General features: G+C 38.8%; 1 protein-coding gene across 2 annotated transcripts; it reads right to left on the bottom strand.

Annotated features, from left to right (window-relative positions):
• Nucleotides 1–126: 126 nt before the first annotated feature.
• shisa7b (shisa family member 7) lies at nt 127–19,500 on the bottom strand. 2 transcript variants are annotated; one of them, XM_056479756.1, is made up of 5 exons: nt 18,434–19,500; nt 18,100–18,257; nt 14,203–14,259; nt 8,908–9,093; nt 127–3,331 (listed from the first exon to the last, which is right to left on the bottom strand). In XM_056479756.1, exons 1-5 carry the CDS (start codon nt 19,111–19,113, stop codon nt 2,517–2,519), a joined length of 1,896 nt encoding a protein of 631 aa, XP_056335731.1. In that variant the 5' UTR covers nt 19,114–19,500; the 3' UTR covers nt 127–2,516. The 2 variants fall into 2 exon arrangements, with proteins under 2 accessions (XP_056335731.1, XP_056335732.1); XM_056479757.1 differs by lacking the exon at nt 14,203–14,259.
• Nucleotides 19,501–21,183: the final 1,683 nt, after the last annotated feature.

The raw sequence follows: 21,183 nt of genomic DNA on the forward strand, positions 1-21,183 counted from the left end.
CGCATCAGATAATATATTGAGATGTTAACGAATATTTCAGAAATGTAAACATGCAAAACCAACTCCTATATGAGGAAAAAGAACACAAGTTTCTCTCCATAAAGCATTTTACTTAATGGTGAGGATTTTATTTAAAAATAACAATACGTAAAGTTTTTGCTGTTAAATATTTTATGCATGGCATTTTGGCATTTCCCCCAGAAAATTTACAACAGGTTTCATGTATATCATGGCAAAAAAAGAACAGTTATAATTTAAAAAAAATCTCAAAATAAATACAGAAAATATTCTGGTGGTTGTTTACTTCCCATAACTTTGGTGAATGCAGCAATGGAAAATTATTATTCTTAATCATTATTAATATTTTTAGGGTTTTTTTGCATTCAAAGAGACACTCACTTAAAAAATAAAATTACATTTTGGGTTTTCTGAAATGCACATTCTCTGACAGAGTCAGATAAAATGCGAGATAAAGCATTCCAAAATAGACACTGAAATACACACAAGCACACAAATACAGACACACGAACTGGACACATACACACCTTGACATCAGAAGTCAGCAATATGACATCATCAACACTGGCTTTGACATCTTCATGCGTTTTGTCTTTTCACTATGATTGCATCTGCTTTTTTGTCGAGTTACAAAGGTTAGAATCCACTAGAAACTCAAATATAAACAAAAAACAGGTATAAAAAAAACAATGTCTAAATTCACATAGAAGAAAAGTAAATAAAACGATAATCAAGAATATGAAGAATACTGATGGCTAAATTGGCAAGTGTACATATTTGAACATTCGGGGTTCAGTTATCTTTTAAAATCTTTTTTTTTTTTCAACATTATTAACTTCAGTTAAAGGTAATAAAAGCTTAAACATTGCAGAGTGATCTAAATACTATATTATGGCCCAGAAATCTCACTCAGCCAGGTCCTTCTCAGACATTCCACAGCAACAGTGTCCATTTGATGTGGAGACAGCTGAAAAACACACAGAAATTGCTAACTAAAAAGACATCTTTCTTGAATATAATATAGATAAACAAGACACATTTTACTCTTAACTCCTAACTCGTCGGTTAGATAATAATGCATCCTAGTGTGACAAAGTAGCTTTGCAGATTTTGTTCTGTTTTTCTGTTTTGTACACTCATTGGCATGTAGCCTCAATGTTCCGCACAGCCGTGTCACAGAAAAAGAATCAAAGCCGTCAGAACACGGAAGCACAGACACACATGAAGAAGTTTCAGAATAGCCCTTGGATTAAAACGTTCACTGTATAAGCAAACCCTTTCCCCTGTTCCCCCCGTTAATACAACAGCTCGAGTTGCAAATGAAGTGTGAAGACTACGCTGTCTTATTTGTCATACTGCATGCTCATGATTAAATCTCAGCTCTAAACGCTTGTAAATACCAGAACAACCGTGACGACTCCGAAATGTTTTGATGTCGTCATATACGAAGCTGTTCTCTGATTGGTCAAACATGCAAGAATGAGGCATGACTTCTATCAGATTTGAATGGCTGAATTGGCTTTCCAAACATTTTTAGTTCAGATCACAAGACCCGATCTGACAGCCTATTATAAATGTTATCCACAATGCAAAAAAAAAAAAAAAAGGATTTCATGTCGACTTTGATTCACAGTCTCAGTATAAGAGGCAGAAAATCTCATCATCAATATAACACCCGTCTCCCAATGAAAATGTTTTCCTCAATAGTATTTCCATTTGAATAAGCTCTAATATATGGCTGATGGCATTTGGACTTTACATTAACAGTGCAGACTAAAGAGTCAGGTCACAAAACGCGTGACGAGTCCTTCCAGTTCAACTCGTTGACGAATTACCAGAATTTTCTTCACTTGTTGACAAACTCCTTCATTAATTCCCAAGTCAATTTGAATCTGTATTCCGGTTTCTGTGAGGTAATTCAGTATACTATTGGACACTCTTCAGTCTTGTCCAATACATCTCAATGTTTCCATGTTTTAGTGATGAAGGTGTGAAACACCCCCAACACTTGTTTGAAAGTAACACTTAGATTGAAATCCTCAAAATTTGGCAAAATCAGACTCAATCCGCTGCCACTGGATTCAAAGCAGACAAATCTAAACCAGTTGGTTTTTACATTAGCTGGAATGTACAACCTAGTGAAAACTTGGCCTATTCTAATAATGAACCTATTAGCTTTTGTATCTCCATGCCTGAATGGTGTGATCAAAATACTATATGCTACACACAGATCAGAGGCGACCTAAACCCCTCTTCAGGTTTCTATTGATTAAGAATTTGGCAATTTAGGGATCTACAGAAAAGTTTATGGTATAGTTTCACATCCCTCTTTCTCCTCTCACTTGCAATACACTGTGTATCCCCTTCATATGGGCCTCATTCCTGACCCCCTTCCTTCTCCATTTCTGTCTTCAGCCTTTTTTGCACTCCATCATCTTCCTTCCCTTCGGCTTGCACAGTCACACCTCATCTTTCCATCAACTCCTTTCTTTTTGCGCTCACACGGTCACTTCGTTCTTGCTCCCCGTCCTCAGCGCCTGTCCTGCACCACCTCCTCCGCCTCCTCCAGGGAGAAAGTGCAGCTGTTCGATGGTATTCTGGCGCTTCGTGGCGAACGCCATCCGGCGTGCGTTGTGCCCCATTGTTCCAGGTCCTCCTCCAGAGCCGTGGACCTCCCCCCATCCCAAAGTCCCAGTCCCATGACTGGACGGAATGGCAGGATGGTCTTGCTCACGACCAGAGGTAGGGTGCGAATTCATTTTGATCATGTGATGCCGGTCGAGGGAAGGGGTCACACACACGTTCTGCTGGGATTGCGCCTTCTGGTGGTGGCTGAGACGGGACATGGTTGGCACCATCCCACCATAATCCCCCATCATTCGCTCCTCCAGGCGGTCCGGGGACACCAGGAGGCGTTCGTGAGACTTGCGGAGAGTCTGGGTGTTGGAACTCTTGCTGGTGGTCATTGGTTTGTAGTACAGATGCTGCTGGTTCTTTGAGAGGCGTGAGAGAGTGTTCCCCTCCCCCAGGGCCAGAAGCTGGTCTTGGGACATCACCCGGCGAGGGGGTTTGCTCATCGTGTCGAATGTAGGGTTGTACTGTGTCTGGGGTAAAGGATAGGGGTTGGGGGTGGAAGTCGTGCTTGGCACGTGAATGCGTGTGCGGGATGTGTTTAGCGGTAGAGTACCGCGGGCACCCAGTGTGAAGTCACCGCCCCAGGGTAGGTGGTGCTGGGAGGAGTGAAAGCTGGGCGGAGCATTGTTCGACCTTCTCTTGGAGGTGTAATAACCAGAATATTCATCCAGGTTTTTCTCTGTAGATGAGAAAAATGTCAAATGAATACATTTTAATTTGATTCACAGTTTCCTTTTTTATAAGTGTTTTGGTGATTGGATCTTAGAGGCCATACAGAATGCATCTTTCCATTTAAAAATGTGCTCAGGATGTTGTTTAATTTTTTTTGTGTGCCTCATCCAACATTTTAACATCAAATAAAACTGTTATCGTGCCAATTAGCTACTGTAAAACAGAGGCTTGCAAAATTTGCACCATCTACAAGTTCTTCAGATTGGCCCACTGCTTTGGAACTGACATTAGCTCCGTTTCCATCCACCTATTTTTATGCGCATTTTGGATATGCACTGTGCTTGTTCATGCTTTGGTCACATCACGGATTGATTACTGTAACTCGCTTCTCTCTGCCATTCCTGATAAACAACTTCATAGACTACAGTTAATTCAGAGGCTAGGATAGTTACCCGCTCGCGTACTTCAGATCACATAACTCCATTTCTCTTTCACCTGCACTGGCTCCCTGTTCACTATCGTATACAATACAAAATCCTCCTCCTAACATACAAAGCTCTTCATAACCTGGCCCCCCACTATCTTTCTGATCTTCTTTGTACACTCCTTCACGCTCACTGAGATCATCTTCTGCTAAACTGTTATCTGTCCCAAACTTTAAGATGAAGTAATTTGGTGGCAGGGCTTTAAGTTGTACAGCACCAAAGTTATGGAATTCCCTGGCTTTGTACATTCGCCAGATGGACTCTATTTCCAATTTTAAATCTCAGATAAAAACATTTTTGTTTAGGATAGCTTTTAATGATTTGCTGATTTAATTTTATGCTGATTGTTATTTTTACTGCTTGTATTTTTTATGATGTGCTTGTGATCTGCTGTAAGGTGTCCCTGAGGGCTTTGAAAGGCGCCTAAAAATAAAAGGTATTATTATTATTATTATTATTATTATATATATAAAAAAATCAGTTGATGGAAACACTAAGACGCACATACATGTTAAAAATTAGCAAAAAAACATGTGCGCATAACAGTAGGATAAACTTTTTATTCAATAAGATGCACAAAAACTACAACGGAACACTTTTACCAGTATGCACATTAAAAAAGGTCACGTGATTTTGTTATAAGAGATCAAGTGATGATAAAAATGTGTGTGAATGGACAAACCAGAAGGCTGAGCACACTGTAAAACATCTGAAATGTTGTTTTGGTCATTCTAAAGTGTGTTTACCATTTCAGTATTATCAGTATTAGTGTTATTATATTATTAATGACCTCCAGAACTGTCAAGAGCGTCTGTGCTCTGCATCTCACGCCTTCAAATGCCACTACGCATTAACTGCGTGTCGGCATCGTCTTCTGAGGCACAAGTCATTTATTAAATAAAAAAAATATTCACGCAGCTTCTTCTACTGCAGCTAATTCTGTTTTCACTGTTGATATTTGGCGCAGTTACTCAGGAAATGCAGATTTTGTTCTCTTTGACTTATTGGATAGAAACAATGCTTTATTCACACATCTTTTATGCGATATTCCAGTTTTGCGCATAAATTTAATTCACATTTTTAGATGGAAACATATCTACTGATGAGCGCCACAGTGTGTAAACATTGACATTTTTTTAACTTGACATAATGTAACACTCGTGTGTGAAAACAATTACAAAGTAGTGCATTGGAAAAATGTTTTATGTGAATGGCATCAAAATTTGACATGAAAACACACTGGGGCAGACGTTAACCACATTTAAATAGAGATATGAACCATGCAAATGGGTTTTAAATATCTGCATTCGGTTATGCATGGATTATGCAATTCTTTTGGTAACAAATAATAAGGATCAGTTTGTAAATAATAAGGGCCAGATTAGGGCTGGGCGTTTTGGCCTAAAATCAAAATCTCGATTAATTAAATATTTTAACTCGATTACGATTAATGAACAATTATTTTATTTATTTAATGTTTTTTTCCTCTTAGTTCACTGACAAATGTTGTACAGTAAACATGCTCATGTATTACAAGTGAGAAATTTTTGAATGTAGGGAGCATTACTTGATTTTAAAATCATTAAAGGAAACACACACTATCTACTATCTATGATTATTTATTGAAAATTAACACTGAACAACTGAAATTAAAACAGGCATTGCCTAAAACGCGGCTCTCTGCGCTGCCCACCATCTTCACCGCTACTAAACCCACCAATCACAAAGCTTGCACTACGCGTTGTTGTGACGTTTCATTTTTTTTGAGAGGTGCGCAGGTATGTGAAGACTGCATTTGACTACATGTGCCCTTGGCAGAAGTATAATATCATAATAATATAATAAGTATAAATCATGATATAATGAGTATAATTCAGTCTTAACAGAGTGGGGTCACATGACTCCACACACGGTAGGGAAATTAATTGAAAAATTGACGTCGATTGAGAAAATGAGATCGATTATAGATTGTGAATGTCGATTTCGATTACTTTTCAAATAATCGCCCAGCGCTAGACCAGATACAAAACTTGGCAGGATTTACACAGGTGTGGACAGTGATTTTTGTGCCTACCCTTACTGCATATGCATTTATAGGTACTTTTTTCAGAAGCTAAATTGTGGAAAGTGAGTTATTTAATCATAAAAGATAATTCACTAAAGGTCAAATCGGACTGTGCCAAATTATTCAATGCCTAAATGTCCTAATCCACCTTGCACCTGTTGTGTTAGTACACTGCACGCACATTATAATTGGCTGTGCTTGTTTGGAATCTACTTTGCACTGGCTTATGCACAATGGACATGAAAATGAGCTGCTGTCTGAGTGAGTAAATCACTTGAAGAACTTTTCACACTAGCATTAACCTGCACTTGCACTAAGTAAATCTGACCTTAAATTATGCATTAGGTATTATGAATTAACAATGAACAACATATTTATGGCATTTATTCATGATGATTTACATTCATGTCTACATAGAGTATTATGCGTGTTTTTAATAAACCACAAGAAGCCGTGGTTTACAGTGTTCTGCCTTTATAAAGCAATATTCCATTACATAATTTATCTGTAAATTAAACACAATGCAAATCGCTCCACCAATCAAAATCTTTGCTCTAAATGTATCATTTAATAGTTTAAAATAATAAAATAACTATATTTCTATACATTTTACTGTATATATTTATTATGATATATTATATAACTATCAGAAATTGACTATAAAGGAATAATGTTTAATCTGAATTAATCTCCAGTGTCAATATCTGATAATCCAATAATTAGTTCATAAAGAATTGAAAATAGAACTGATTAAAAGCATTCTAATTGATCCATCAGTCTATATTATAAAACCTATTTGGCTATATCATTTCAGTGTAAAATAACCTCCCATGTAAAATGTAAGTGGTGATTAGCATTTTAGTGTGTGGAAGTGAGATCACACCATCTGATCACACTTGCACCGAAGGTGTAAAATACAACCATACTAAAAATATCCAGATAGTATCCAGATACAAAATGTGTTTTAATGTTAGGAATAATAGGGCCAATCTCAACCTTTTGGTACAGTAATTTCTATATATATTTTTTTTTTCAGTTGTGGTTTTCAACTGTAGTAAACAAATTACATGAACAAAATTCGTAAAAGATTATTGAATCAAATATGAATCCCTTAACATATTTTGTTTTCAATTGTGTTAATACTAAATTTATTTGACCGTATTTTTCTGATTTATTTACTGATTGGTTTATGTAGAAAGAAAATGTTTATTATAATTATTCATTTAAACCTTCAAACAAGTGAAAAATAACAAAATACCGCAGTCATTAACTTGTGCGTATTTAATGTTATTTTAATTTTTAAATACAATCTTCTCCTGCAGACATTGATATTGACTAGTCCACATTTAAGAGTTTCATACAGTGGCCTTAAACGGCTTATACAGCAGGCACATGCGTTGGTTTTGGTGGTTTATGAGGACTCTCAATAGGCGTTATGTAAAAAACACTTATCATATGGCCTTACCCTAGCCCTACTCAAGAGGAAACACCCTGTTAAGTATCATTAACACTCACCGGCCAATTTATTAGTTACACCTGTCCAACTGCTCATTAACGCAAATTTCCAATCAGCCAATCACATGGCAGCAACTTAATGCATTTAGGCATGTAGACATGGTCAAGATGATCTGCTGCAGATCAACTCGAGTATAAGAATGGGGAAGAAAGGTGATTTAATTCAGTGTTTTCCAACCCTGTTCCTGAAGGCACACCAACAGTACACATTTTCAACCTCTCCCTAATCAAACACACCTGAATCAACTTATCATAACATCAGAAGATACTCCAACACCTGAAGTTAATGGGTCAGAAAAGGGAGACATCCAAAATATGTACTGTTGGTGTGCCTCCAGGAACAGGGTTGGGAAACTGATTTAAGTGACTTTGAATGTGGCATGGTTGTTGGTGCCAGACCGGCTGGTCTGAGTATTTCAGAAACTGCTGATCTACTGGGATTTTCACGCACAACCATCTCTAGGGTTTACAGAGAATGGTCAGAAAAAAAGAAAATATCCAGTGAGCGGCAGTTCTGTGGGCATAAATGGCTTGTTTAAAAAGAGGTCAGAGGAGAATGGCCAGACTGGTTCCAGCTGATAGAAAAATCAACAGTAACTCAAATAACCACTCGTTACAACTGAGGTATGCAGAAAAGCATCTCTGAATGCACAACATGTCCAACCTTGAGGCAGATGGGCTACAGCAGTAGAAGACCACACCGGGTGCCACTACTGTCAGCTTAGAACAGGAAACCGAGGCTACAATTAACACAGATTCACCAAAATTTGACAATAGAAGATTGGAAAAAATGTTGCCTGGTCTGACAAGTCTCGATTTCTGCTGCTACATTCGGATGGTAGGCTCAGAATTTGGCATTAACAACATGAAAGCATGGATCCATTCTGCCTTGTATCAACGGTTCAGGCTGGTGGTGGTGGTGTAATGGTGTGGGGGATTTTTTCTTGGCACACTTTGGGTCCATTAGTACCAATTGAGCATCGTGTCAATGCCACAGCCTACCCGAGTATTGTTTCTGACCATCTCCATCCCTTTATGACCACAGTGTACCCATCGTGTGATGGCTATTTCCAGCAGGATAACACACCATGTCAAAGTGTGAATAATCTCAGACTGGTTTCTTGAACATGACAATGAGCTCACTGTACTCAAATGGCCTCCACAGTCACCAGATCACAATCCAAAAGAGCACCTTTGGGATGTGGTGGAACGAGAGATTCGCATCATGGATGTGCAGCCGACAAATCTGCAGCAACTGAGTGATGCTATCATGTCAAAATGGACCAAAATCTCTGAGGAATATTTCCAGTATCTTGCTGAATTTATGCCACAAAAGATTAAGGCAGTTCTGAATGGTCTAACCCGGTATTAGTAAGGTGTACCTATTAAAGTGGCCGGTAAGTGTATAACAGTTTTGTACTACAAGTTTTGAATGTCCTCATAAACCACCTAAATCATACCAATGTCATATAAATCGGTGTCCTTATAAACCACCAAAACCAGCACACACACACTTACCCAGTCTCTTGAGGGAGCTGTAGCGGTTAAGCTCTGGTTTCATCACTGTCTCGTATGATGGAGGTAGCTGGGCCAGGTTGTGGAAGGAGTGAGAGAAGGAGGGGTGAAAACCGGAATTATTGTGCTTGCTGGACAGCAGTGTTCCTGTGGAGGCCAGCTGGGTGTTGTTCATGCGTGGAACTCGCTCTGAGAGAGGAGAACAAAAGAAAATAAGACAAAGACCGACAAGGCACATCTCTCCAGGTCGAATGTGCAATGTGGGTCTAAAGAAATGTGGGTGACTAGAACACTGAAGATGCGTCCCGATTCTCTAAATGACAAAGGCAGATGTCTAAAAAGAGCTATGAATGCAATGAGAGCGGAACATAACTAGTGTAATGTCTTGTTCTCGCTTTCCCTCTGAATGTAATACGTCCTTAAATAACGATAATAATGTTCCACAGGCACTTTTTATATTCAAAGTAATTTTCACTACACACACTTCAGGGATTTTCCCCCTGGAGCAACCTTGGGTTAAGCACTGCAGATTAAATGTAGTCAAGGGCACAGTGGTCACAGGGGAACTCAGCAGCTCTCCAGTTCATAGATCATCCATGCTGAGATCTCAGCTTAAATACCCTGGAGTTAAAAGCCCAGTTCTTTATCAGCAACCTCTGTGCAACATGGCATATTCAATTTGTGCTACTTTCACTCGTGACGTAAAGGGTTAGTTCACCCAAAAAATATAATTATCTTATCATTTATTGTCTCTAAATAAGAATATATTTTATTAATAAGAAGATATCTTAAAGAATAATGGTTGCTGAGACCCTTCGACTTCCATAGCAGGAAAAAAATGCTGCTATGGAAGTCAATAATCTATTTCACAGTTATTCGGTAAATATCCGGAAAAATGGAACGACTTTACCGGTACATTCAAATATGTGCTGTTCACAAAGGCAAGGATGTTCCGAAATATTTCCAGAAAGGACCATTCACACACCCATTCCAAAATACCAGTAAATTCTGACATCATTAACCAAAAATGAGCTCTAAATGACCACGCTTGTATTAAACATAAAGGGGGTCAGTCATTTTCTTGATGGTTTCACTTTTATTTAAAACATTAGCATTCATGTTGCTGCTTTTGTCCAAATAACTGGTAAAAAAAATCTGCTAACGTTACTATCTGAGGACAAAAGCGCTAACTGAAGCTAAAAACAGCTTTGTTTACACATTAACGACTTTACAAATTCTGAAGGATATTGTGAACAACATCAATGAAAAGATATGGAGGAACACTTTCGCATATCGAGATGTACATTTGAGTTGGTGATGCAGCTTGTGAGATGCTCTTTAAAAAGAAAGATGTTGTAGGCTACTCAAATCTGACTCACAAGAGCGCTCCTTTACATGCACACGCAACATAGAAACGATATATGACTAACAAGCAGCAGCTAAATATGTCTGGAGTAGAATTTAAAGCCGGATGTGAATTCGTCTGATTGTTCAGAGTAGACATCTCACGGCAGTGTGTTCATGTTTCCGGCAATTTTTCTTCTGCGTTAACACAGAGTAGCAGTCCGGGAAATTACCGATAATGTTACCATTTCTCTTTCCGGAAAATTCCCAGAACGAATTTACCGGTATTTTCAAAAAGGGCTTGTTCACACATGATCCCTTTCTGGAAAATTGACGGAATTTTTTCAGAAAAGTCTGTATGTGTAAAGGGGCTAATGGGTCCCAGCAACCTGTATTTTCCAAAATATATTCTTTGGTGTTCAACAGAAGAAACAGAAACAGGTTTTGATTAAGGGAAGGCTGAGTAAATGATGAGATAATTTTCATTTTTAGGTAAACTATTCCTGTTAAGGCTTTTAGAGTCAAGTAGAGTAGAGGAAGCCTATCTATATTCTAATATAATTAATTGCAGGAATAGCTATGTTCATAATAGAAAATAGAGCTGTGGCAAAAAAAACATTAGAGGAATTGATACTGCGATTTTCAGAATGCAACATTTTTTTTTCATTTTGAATGGATTCTGAGCTTAGTTTTTAACAGCAGATGGCGCTGTATGCTTTACAAACAGCCGTGCTGAGCTTGCATCCAATTCCTTACAAACACCATTTGAACCTAACCTGATTATTACTAAAATTAGAAATGGTTTAAGCGAATCACATGTGTAGTCATAGTAAGCTGTTTACATTAATCTCAGGGCATAAAAGCCATTTTTTTATGTCACAAGCACTCGTGAGCCTTCAAATGTAGAGTTAACAATTAGCCTAGAGCACCATCTGCTGTTAATTAAACTAAGCTCCGAATTGATTCAAAAGAGAATAGTGATGCATTTTGAAAATCTCAGAAGTGATACAGAATCGTTTCTTTCACAACAGTTCTAATACAAAATGCATTGAATAATTCTCTTTTGGTTTTACAATTATCCACTCATCGGAGGTCTGCTACCCAACCTGAGCCCAAAAGATTCTGAAAACTCTGAAAAGGTTTCAGGTTGGGTTTGGGCGAATGTTTAATGAATGCCTTGGGTCAGGTTTGGGTGTATAGCCAATATGAACTATATGTAAATGACTGGTTTCAGGTTCAGGCAGTAAATTTACCAGTTGGGTCAGAGCTGGTCATACAGTTTCAGGTGCTTGCTGAATTTGGGCTTCAGCTTAAGCCTGTGCCATAGGTCTCAAACTTAATTCTTGGAGGGCCGCAGCTCTGCACAGTTTTGCTTTAACCCTATCAAACACAGCTGATCCAAATAATGGAGGTGTTCAAAAAAGTCATAAACACCTTCATTTGTTGGATCAGCTATGTTTGATCAGATTTGGAGCAAGACTGTACAGAGCTGCGGCCCTCCAGGAATGGAGTCTGAGACTTAAGGCCTATGCAGACCCCGACCACCTGAGCCTTTTGATTCAAAATTAAATGAAAATTCTGTCATTAATTACTCACCATCGTGTCATTCCAATCCCCCCAAGATCTTTGTTTATCTTTGTTACACAAATGAAGATGAAAGAAGATTCTCCATTGTCCAAAGATAGCAACTGTACTGAGACATCCATAAAGGAAGGAAAAACTTTCAAAACATTCCATGCAACTTCAGTGGTTCAATTGTAATAATATGAAGCTGCAAAAAGCTGTAAATATGACTTTTCACCCACGTCAGGTCATAAGGGTGCACTTTTACAATGGGCAGTATGACATATTGCCATTCGAGTCAGTAGCACAACACACAAAAGTCATATTGCACATAGTAAAAGTGCCCCCCAAAAGGAGACAGAGCTTTTTCAGTCTATGCTCCAAAACTTTGTAATACATTACCTCTAGAAATTAAAGCTTTGTCTATATTAAGTGTTTTTAAAAAGAAATCTGTCAAAACCTACCCCTTCTCTCTGGCCTATTGATATAAATTAACTTTTTTTCTTTGGTTAGGACTCATTGATCATACAGATTTGTATTTTTTGTTTTTAAATTTTATTTTAGCATATATTATCCTGTTCTTTCTATTTTTGCCATGTTTGTGAAGCACTTTGGTCAATATTCATGTTGTTTTAAAGTGCTATATAAGTTACCTCGGCCCATCTGAAACTGAAGACATTGGCGAACAAAGTTGTTTTTACAGTTTTTTGGTCCTCAAATTAGTTCTTGCAGCTTCAGTTGAACCACTGAAGTTAAATGTAATGTTTTGACGGGACCAATGCTGTCTATGAAGGGTAAGGGAGATCTGAAATACCTAAATTTGTGTTTCAAATTAGGCCTCAGATGTTTGGGATGACATACGGCTGAATAATTAATAAAAGAATTTCATTTCTGGAACATTATTTGAGCAATTATTTGAATTGAAGAAGTATTCAGAGAAAACTATTTAACTTTTAACTATTTAATTTTTAACTGTAGAGGGATAAATTGCTAGAATTAACTACAGAACGATAGATAGAATGGTAGAACGATAGATAGATAGATAGATAGATCGATAGATAGATAGATAGATAGATAGATAGATAGATAGATAGATAGATAGATAGATAGATAGATAGATAGATAGATAGATAGATAGATAGATAGATAGATAGATAGATAAAAACAGTTTATAGATAGATAGATAGATAGATAGATAGATAGATAGATAGATAGATAGATAGATAGATAGATAGATAGATAGATAGATAGATAGATAGATAGATAGATAGATAGATAGATAGATAGATAGATAAAAACAGTTTATAGATAGATAGATAGATAGATAGATAGATAGATAGATAGATAGATAGATAGATAGATAGATAGATAGATAGATAGATAGATAGATAGATAGATAGATAGATAGATAGATAGATAGATAGATAGATAAAACAGTTTATAGATAGATAGATAGATAGATAGATAGATAGATAGATAGATAGATAGATAGATAGATAGATAGATAGATAGATAGATAGATAGATAGATAGATAGATAGATAGATCAATTGTTAGATAGATTGATCGATCAATTGTTAGATAGATTGATCGATCAATTGATAGACAGACAGATTGATCGATCAATTGATAAACAGATAGATGGATTGATCGATAAATTGATAGTCAGATAGATTGATCGATCAATTGATAGACAGACAGATAGATTGATCGATCAATTGATAGACAGACAGATGGATTGATCGATCAATTGATAGACTGATAACTAGATAGATAGATAGATAGATAGATAGATAGATAGATAGATAGATAGATAGATAGATAGATAGATAGATAGATAGATAGATAGATAGATAGATAGATAGATAGATAGATAGATAGATAGATAGATAGATTGATTGATTGATTGATTGATAGACAGGCAGACAGACAGAGAGACAAACAGATTCAGAGTTTTTCATATTGCCACTGTGAGAACCTGGACACAAAATGTGCAACTGCCAGCATCAGGATTTTATTTTCTCCCAATCCACTGGTGACATATCATAGTCATATATTACAGATACATATATGAATATAATATAATACATAGACATGAAGAAAAGAGACAGGTTTTCTTCATGATTTTGGCATTGTGCTACTACGCATGCCAACACTGAAGTGACTGAAGCTTTGGTGACTGGTGCAAACAGAGCTGGGTGCAGGACAAACAACAGGAAAATAGCTTAGGGTAGCAACAGAGTGGGAGGGCACGAGCAAACACACTCGAACCGACGAGACCAAGCCAAAGCAAAGGCAGTGACAAATACACACAGACAAATCTGAAGCTTTCTTACTGGCGCTCTCACACAAGCCACACATTGGCACGGTCTGCCTAAGCTCCTTGGCTTACCGATAGTAGCAGTGTGTTTAGGACTGGACCCAGTCTGGCCAAAACTGTGTTTCCCAGCTGCAAGAGAGCAGAGTGAACACTGACCCACTCCCACTTCATGAAATATATGCGAGGCCTCTTTACATGTTTAATGTCTTAACTTAGAGAGAAGATTTTTCAACAGCCTGCCACCGCATTGCTTTTTTGTAGAGTAAAAATGTTATTCACACTGCAAGTGGAATAAATACGATGAGACAAATCAATTCAATAAACTGGTCTATACTGCAAGCGATTATGTTGGTAATTTAGTTTCGACATGCTTGCTTGCAGTGAAGTTATATTTAGTTTTCAAAACTTGTGAAAATTGTATATGCAAATATTCTTCACATCTGATTGGTGCAACAGAAATAAATACTTTCACCACTGATTGGACAGAATACCTGCAGCACATTTATATTGCATATGCTCTATGCAGCCAGACATTGAAAATTTGAGAGTTAAAACAGACATTTCAAAAACAAAAATAGACTGAACACAGATATAAAACAGCATTTTGTAAAATCACCACAAATACTAAGGGGTGCATTCCTAAATCATTTTTTTTCAAAGACTAAAAATCTTCACTTTTGCCATTTTAAGTATTTGTTTAAATCATTAAGTGTTTGGTTACATCTAGATGCGACTAAAGGAGATCTATTATGCCCCTTTTTACAACATATAAAATAAATGTCTAGTTTAAATGTCTATAAATAAATGTGAAGTTTCAGCTTAAAATACCCCACAATACTTTTTTATAACTCTTTAAAACTGCCCCTCTTAGGCTTCCTAATTGTGCTGTTTTTGTGACTGTCACTTTAAATTCAAATGAGACTGTGATTTTTTCAACAGAGGGCGGAGCTAGAAACACCTTTGTGTCACCATAGCAGCAGATTCAAAGCAGGACTAATGTAAACTGTAATGCTGTGTTCACACAGACACGGTACATGATAAATCACGATATTTGCACATAAATAGACGCTTGAACATTTTGAGTTTACTCGCTTCATTCGCGCATCAAATCCACTTCATTCGAGCGTCAAATTCACTTCGCAACAGATGCGGATTTGCATCAGGGGGAGGGGGGGGGATGGGGGGGTTCTGTCTGCCCGGTAACTCTAGCTTCGTTGCTAAATGGCTAACATGGATTTTATTGAGAGAACAGCTGTGTTTATGTGCTTTAGGAAGACTAAAAAAACACCGTAGATTCTTTTGGAGCTAGAGTCCAATAGATCCATACTGAGGTGCACCCAGCTCTGTGAGCTCATAAACTCTTCCAGAAACTATACCTGGATAATGGAAGCTTTCAGCGGTGCTTCCGACTGAGTCGAGCCCAGTTTGTCCGGTGTCAGCAAAAGGATTTCCCCTGGGACACCAACAACAGGCGCTACATCATAATCACACCCCTACAAGAGAAAGCTCCTGATTGGTTAACGCGGCACGAATGTCCGCTTAAGTTCAGACTTTCCAACTCGAGCGATTTGCGCGTCAGTCTCGCAAAACGGTCAACTCGCGCCACTTCATTCGTGCCGCGGGATGTTTATTTGCGTCTTTGCGTTAAATTAACATGTAAATCACTCACGCTTGACGCTTCTTCTGCATCTGGTGTGGACGCAGCATTATGGAGTTGATAAACTTACGAAGCTGGGTGCACCTCAGAAAGTGGCACCGAATGAATCTACACTGTTTTTCAACCTTCCTAAAGCATATAAAGCTAGTATCTCAATAAAATCCATGTTAGCCATTTAGCAACGAAGCTAGTGTCACCAGGCAGACAGAAGCCCCGCCCTTGACGCAAATCCACATCTATTGTAAAGTGAATTTTCACGCAACTATTTACGTGTGATTTATCGGTGCATGCCGTGTCTGGTTTGAACGCAGCATAATAGCAGACGGCTGCTTCTCACTCAGGCCTGTTCACGCTAATAAGGAAGAGATTGTCACTAATGGCCGAAGCTTTCCCCTTCTGATGACATGTACAAAGATGACTTCCACAAATTTTTTGCTTTCCAATTAGCTTAAATATCAAAAGTAAAACTCCACGATAGTGTTATCAGAACTTTCAGAAAAAGGAGACTGATAACGGCAGCCAGATGAAACAACAATGTCAAATTTATGGTCCCGCCCATAGATGCCACATTAGAATCACCTCGCATAAGCTTTAAGTAGTTTTTGTAATCTGATACAAAGATAAATTAGTACAACTACAGCTTTATAAATGTATCAATTAAAATATAAAAATGTAAGAATTTAAGAAGCTGATGACTGGTAAACACATCATCATTGTCTTGTGAAAGGGTCCATTCAGCAAGGAGGCATTAATTTAATCAAAGGTGCAGTAGGTGATCGTCTTTAAAAACATTTTTTGTTGTGCTGGTTGAAAGTCTCTTCACATTCCAGTAGTACTGATTAAAGTAAATAATCTAAATGTATTTTTATATTCTGGGTGAGGCATAAAACTAAAAAATGTTCATCCAATAAAAATAGTGTCGGGCCGACATCTCCTATAATTCTCATAAGTAGATTAAACTGTCTGTCAGCAAATGCAAATTTAAACTAGTGCGCACTTGTTTGTATGCAGCTCTGCTGTTTGTGCATACACATGCTGCATGTTCATGAGAGAGAACGTGAGCGGTAAACACATGCTGAATCAAAACCTTTTAGAACCCTGAATCAATATTGGAGTTACTTTTGCACGCTGGAGGAAGGATGACACCATGGCTAAAGTATGTCTGTTAGACAGGTATTGTTTTGTTTTAAAACGATTTTTGTCAGGCAGAGCTGATGTAGATTAAATTTGTTATGAATGGGTTATATGCACAGAAGTGTTGTTTAGCCACTGAAATCTTCCGGCAATAGATTGATGTGACTATTTTCACTTTCATAAGGGACCTTTTACAGCATCGATAATGTAGATTTTTATTTAGTTTAACAACAAAACATCAGTAAATAGCACTATTCCACCTAGCCTGCTTTACTGAGATGAACTTGGATTTATATTCACATTGGTTCATTTTTGAACAATGACGACCTGTGGCGCACTCCCTATATTGTTCACCGCTACTCTGAGTATTCAGTCAGAAATAGCATGCAAGTATGGCTTAGTAATGAGTGTAATTCCTGCACGCCACCGGCAAAGCTTTAGCTTTAGCTCAACACATAAGAGATAGTTCTGCTGTCATCTTTAAGGAAGGCGCGCTCGTGTTTTCAGGAGGGGTGGCCTTGGACGGCAGGGAAGGGACTGTGTTTCAGAGATTTATGCTAACAGGCTAGCATTGTGGCAGATCACTTACTGCACCTTTAAGTGACAGTTCAAAACTATAACGAAACAATTCTTTTAAATAAATGTAGTGATCAACTAATAAAGCCTATTCAGAATAATATTTAAACAGCAGTGTTCTGGAAAATGAAAAGTATCTTTTAAAAATGGACCACCATTTAACTGGTCTAAGAACAGATAAAAATATCACTACCACAATTTTTACCATACATTTTATTCACTGGCTTCCAAAAAATAAAGTCTAAAAATTGCCCCTGAGCTGTATACTTGGAATACCCCTGTCTCAGAAGTTAGTCGTTAATGTTTTAGCTTTGATGAAAGCACTGCTTTCTTAATTTGCTGCCCCAGTTCCATGTGGTTACATAGCATCTTCTGCCTCTGAAGCAGAAGTAATCTGACTCATTTCTGACACATCGTCTGTTCTACATTACCACATACACTCAGGCTAGTCAATCTGTCGACTAAAATCAGGCCTTCAGACTTATTTTCTATGCTCTTGATTCTACAGTTCAAACACTGCATTCTCTAGGTCTGCTCATTTTAATATTCCCTTACTTTTCTTGCCATTGTAAAACTTTTAAGTGCATGTGAGAAGGACTCACTCCGGTTGTCTTTGCTCTGGAGGGCAGGAGTGTAGAAATTTTTCGCCTGGCGCCCTAGGGTGCCCTCGCTGGAGGTGGCGGTTGTGAGGACCGTGCTGTTGTTCCTCTCTCCTTGCTGGACCGGACTGGACTGGTGACGTAGAATGTCCACCAGAGCTCTGAAGAACAACACAAAGAGATAGGCGAACAATAAAAATGAAGGATGAGTGTATGAAGGAATCAAAAGGCCAAAGCTGAAAGAGTCTGACATCAAGATCACTATGGATCTCTTCAGATGGCAGTCACTGATGCAGACTCAGATGTGTACAGCATTGTCCCCTTCCCTGTCACTCACCTAGGCATGTTGATGTCTCTGTTCCTCGGCCGTCGAGACAGTTTATGGAAGGCCACTTTAACCCCAATGGCTACGGCCATAGTGAAAGAGATGACTCCCCCAATGACGTAAGCGGTGTTGTTGCTCTGTTGTTGCAGCGGGTCAAAATCTGGGTCGTGCCGGACCGGGGGCTGGGTGATGGGTCCCGCCGTGACGGCCCAGTCAGGTGAGCGGTAATTAGTGCAGGAGTCTTGGTCTAGACGTTGCCGTTGGTGCTCGCAGCAGAAGCGATAGTGGCAGGTGCCGCAGCAGTAGACGTAGGTGCCCTTGGTGCAGTTAAAAGTATTGTCAAACTGTCCCATCACATCATAGTAGCCCTGACACACATCCACGTCCACCAGTCGCTGAGGAGGAGGTGCCACCTGTGCAGCTCCCAGCGGGGGCTTCAGGGCATAGTCTGTCACATTGAGGGGAAGCATAATTTGTGGCAGGGGCCTTGGAGGGATCTCGGCTGCCTCTGGCTCTGCCGCCATTGCGGCGGCCTGTTTGCCCTGCACATCAGGCAGAGGGGCCTTACGGCCACGTCCTCGCAACAGAAGCAGCACCGGCCCCCCATTCACTGAGGAGCGTTCAGAGGTAAGAGTCACTGCGGAGACCAAAGGGCCAAACAGGAAGAAAAGCAAGATGGCAGCTGGTGGCATCTTGATTGGGGGGCGGGTTATTCTTTTATCAAAGATGAAAAAATGTGAAGTCTTCTTGCAAAAGACTTCTGAGGACTACAAAAAACGGGCACCTATCAAAAGTTGCAAGTCAGTATGGCAATATATAAGACATGTAGACAAGTTAATCTCTCTTTCACATGTGCATACACTAGTATGCAAATTATTTCATATGCAAAAAGCACATCCAAGTGCGCGAGTTAAGGTTAAAGAAAAAAGCATGAGACTTGGTTAGGATGTAAACATATTTCTGAGGAAACTATTAACAGGAATGAGGTAAATCTATGTACAAGTTTAATGCTTAATGGGTGAAAGGTGGAATGTCTTGACGATTTTGATTTGGCACAAATTAAATATGAGGAAATTCTATAAAACAACAACTTTTTATATATATATATGAAAATGACTCGAATGCTAAACACAAGACAAAAATGTTTGACTCTTCTGTTGCAAGTACTTAAGTCTTGTAAACAAAATGTATATTTGAACTATGTAAACGTTTTAAAGTGACAGGGGTACAGCAGCTTCTCAAAAGCTGGTTTTGTTTATTGAACTGAGCTATGGAACTAACAATTCATTCAATACTCAATCTGAGTTCACCTTACGGGCAACATGTAAACATTTCTGTTCGAGTGTAAACTATTTGTACCAAATATCCTCTATTCTGGTTGGCACTTCAGTTGTTGACTCGCTAAACAACCATAAATAAATAGAGACAGTTACTACAACCACTATGTGATTTGTAAACAATTGTCATAGTCAGTTCCAAGAACTGATTTCGTCTTGTAAACCAATCTCAGTTGAACAGAGCTTTAGGCTAATATCGTCAATGAGAATGTCTTGCGAGACTACCTTTCAAGGTCATTGAGGTTCTGTTGTGCAGTCCAAATAATCAGGCTAACAGTGTCAGTTCTCTGGAAAAATAAGTGTGTTTCATCGACTTTCAGAATGATGCCATTGAGGCTCAAGATAAAGGTAGGATGGAACAACGAAAGATCGTTTAACTTTTGGGAGTTCAGAAATGGGGAAGAGCTGATATTTTCTCTAAAGGCGGCACCACGGAACAAAGGCTCATTACAAAGGCTTTGGAAGAGTGTAGGTCGGTTAGGGCACTCGCGAAGTGTTACAAGCAGCAGGTAAATATATTAGTTCCTGGTTTGATGACACAAGTCAGGCCAGAAAGGAAGAAGTGTTAAGGATAGGAAGAGAGGAAATGGAAAGTCGGACCAAGTCTAGGTAAAGGTCAGGGGTCTATGTGTGTTGGACCCTCTTGCGTGAGTGTCTCTGCTCTGGATTTAGCTCAACCCAACAGAATAAAACAAACGGGGGCTTGGGCCCAGTTCTGGCAGGACAGCATGGTTGAGCCCACTGAACAGGCATGAACAAGTCGGGATTCATCCGTCAATGTGGAATACGTGAAAACGTACCAATAGACCTATCCTAAGTATGAAAAAGCGTCTTTTCAAGTAGTGGGACAACTTTAAATGTCGTCCCACTGTCAACACAGTAAACGCGTCAATGGCTCGCTGGTGAATATGGCAGATTACGAAACGTCAAGCCCCTAGACCACCATCAAACACACAGACCTTTAAAAATATTCCTGAATATACCCATGCACCTGCTTTTTTAGAATGACCAATGCGTGCAGCGATGGCAGGGATCTTGGCGTTAGTATGGCTATGAGACGTATGGCTTCGGTATCTAAACCCTTCAGGGACTCCTGAAAGTTCTACTCAGAGTCCGTAGAGGAGGAGGAGCAAATGACTTCTGATGGAGAGGAAGAGTTCAATGGACTTTAGTGAGTGAAATGGATGACTAATCAACAGAATTAGCAGCAGCTCACTTTGGAAAGTTTAATGAGGCTAGTGCCAGCCATCCATAAGCCTGTCCATCCATCGATCAATCGATCAGGAGTCGAACTCTCTCAGACTAATGCATTCGTAACGGCCACTCTTACATAAAGCATGTTTAACCAATAATGCACTGTTCACCCTATTCTGGGAAGCAAAAGCCGCTTGTTGTTTTTGACTGTAACTAAGAGATGGAAACACA

This window comes from Danio aesculapii, chromosome 19, assembly GCF_903798145.1.
Source record: "Danio aesculapii chromosome 19, fDanAes4.1, whole genome shotgun sequence".
NCBI lineage: Eukaryota > Metazoa > Chordata > Actinopteri > Cypriniformes > Danionidae > Danio > Danio aesculapii.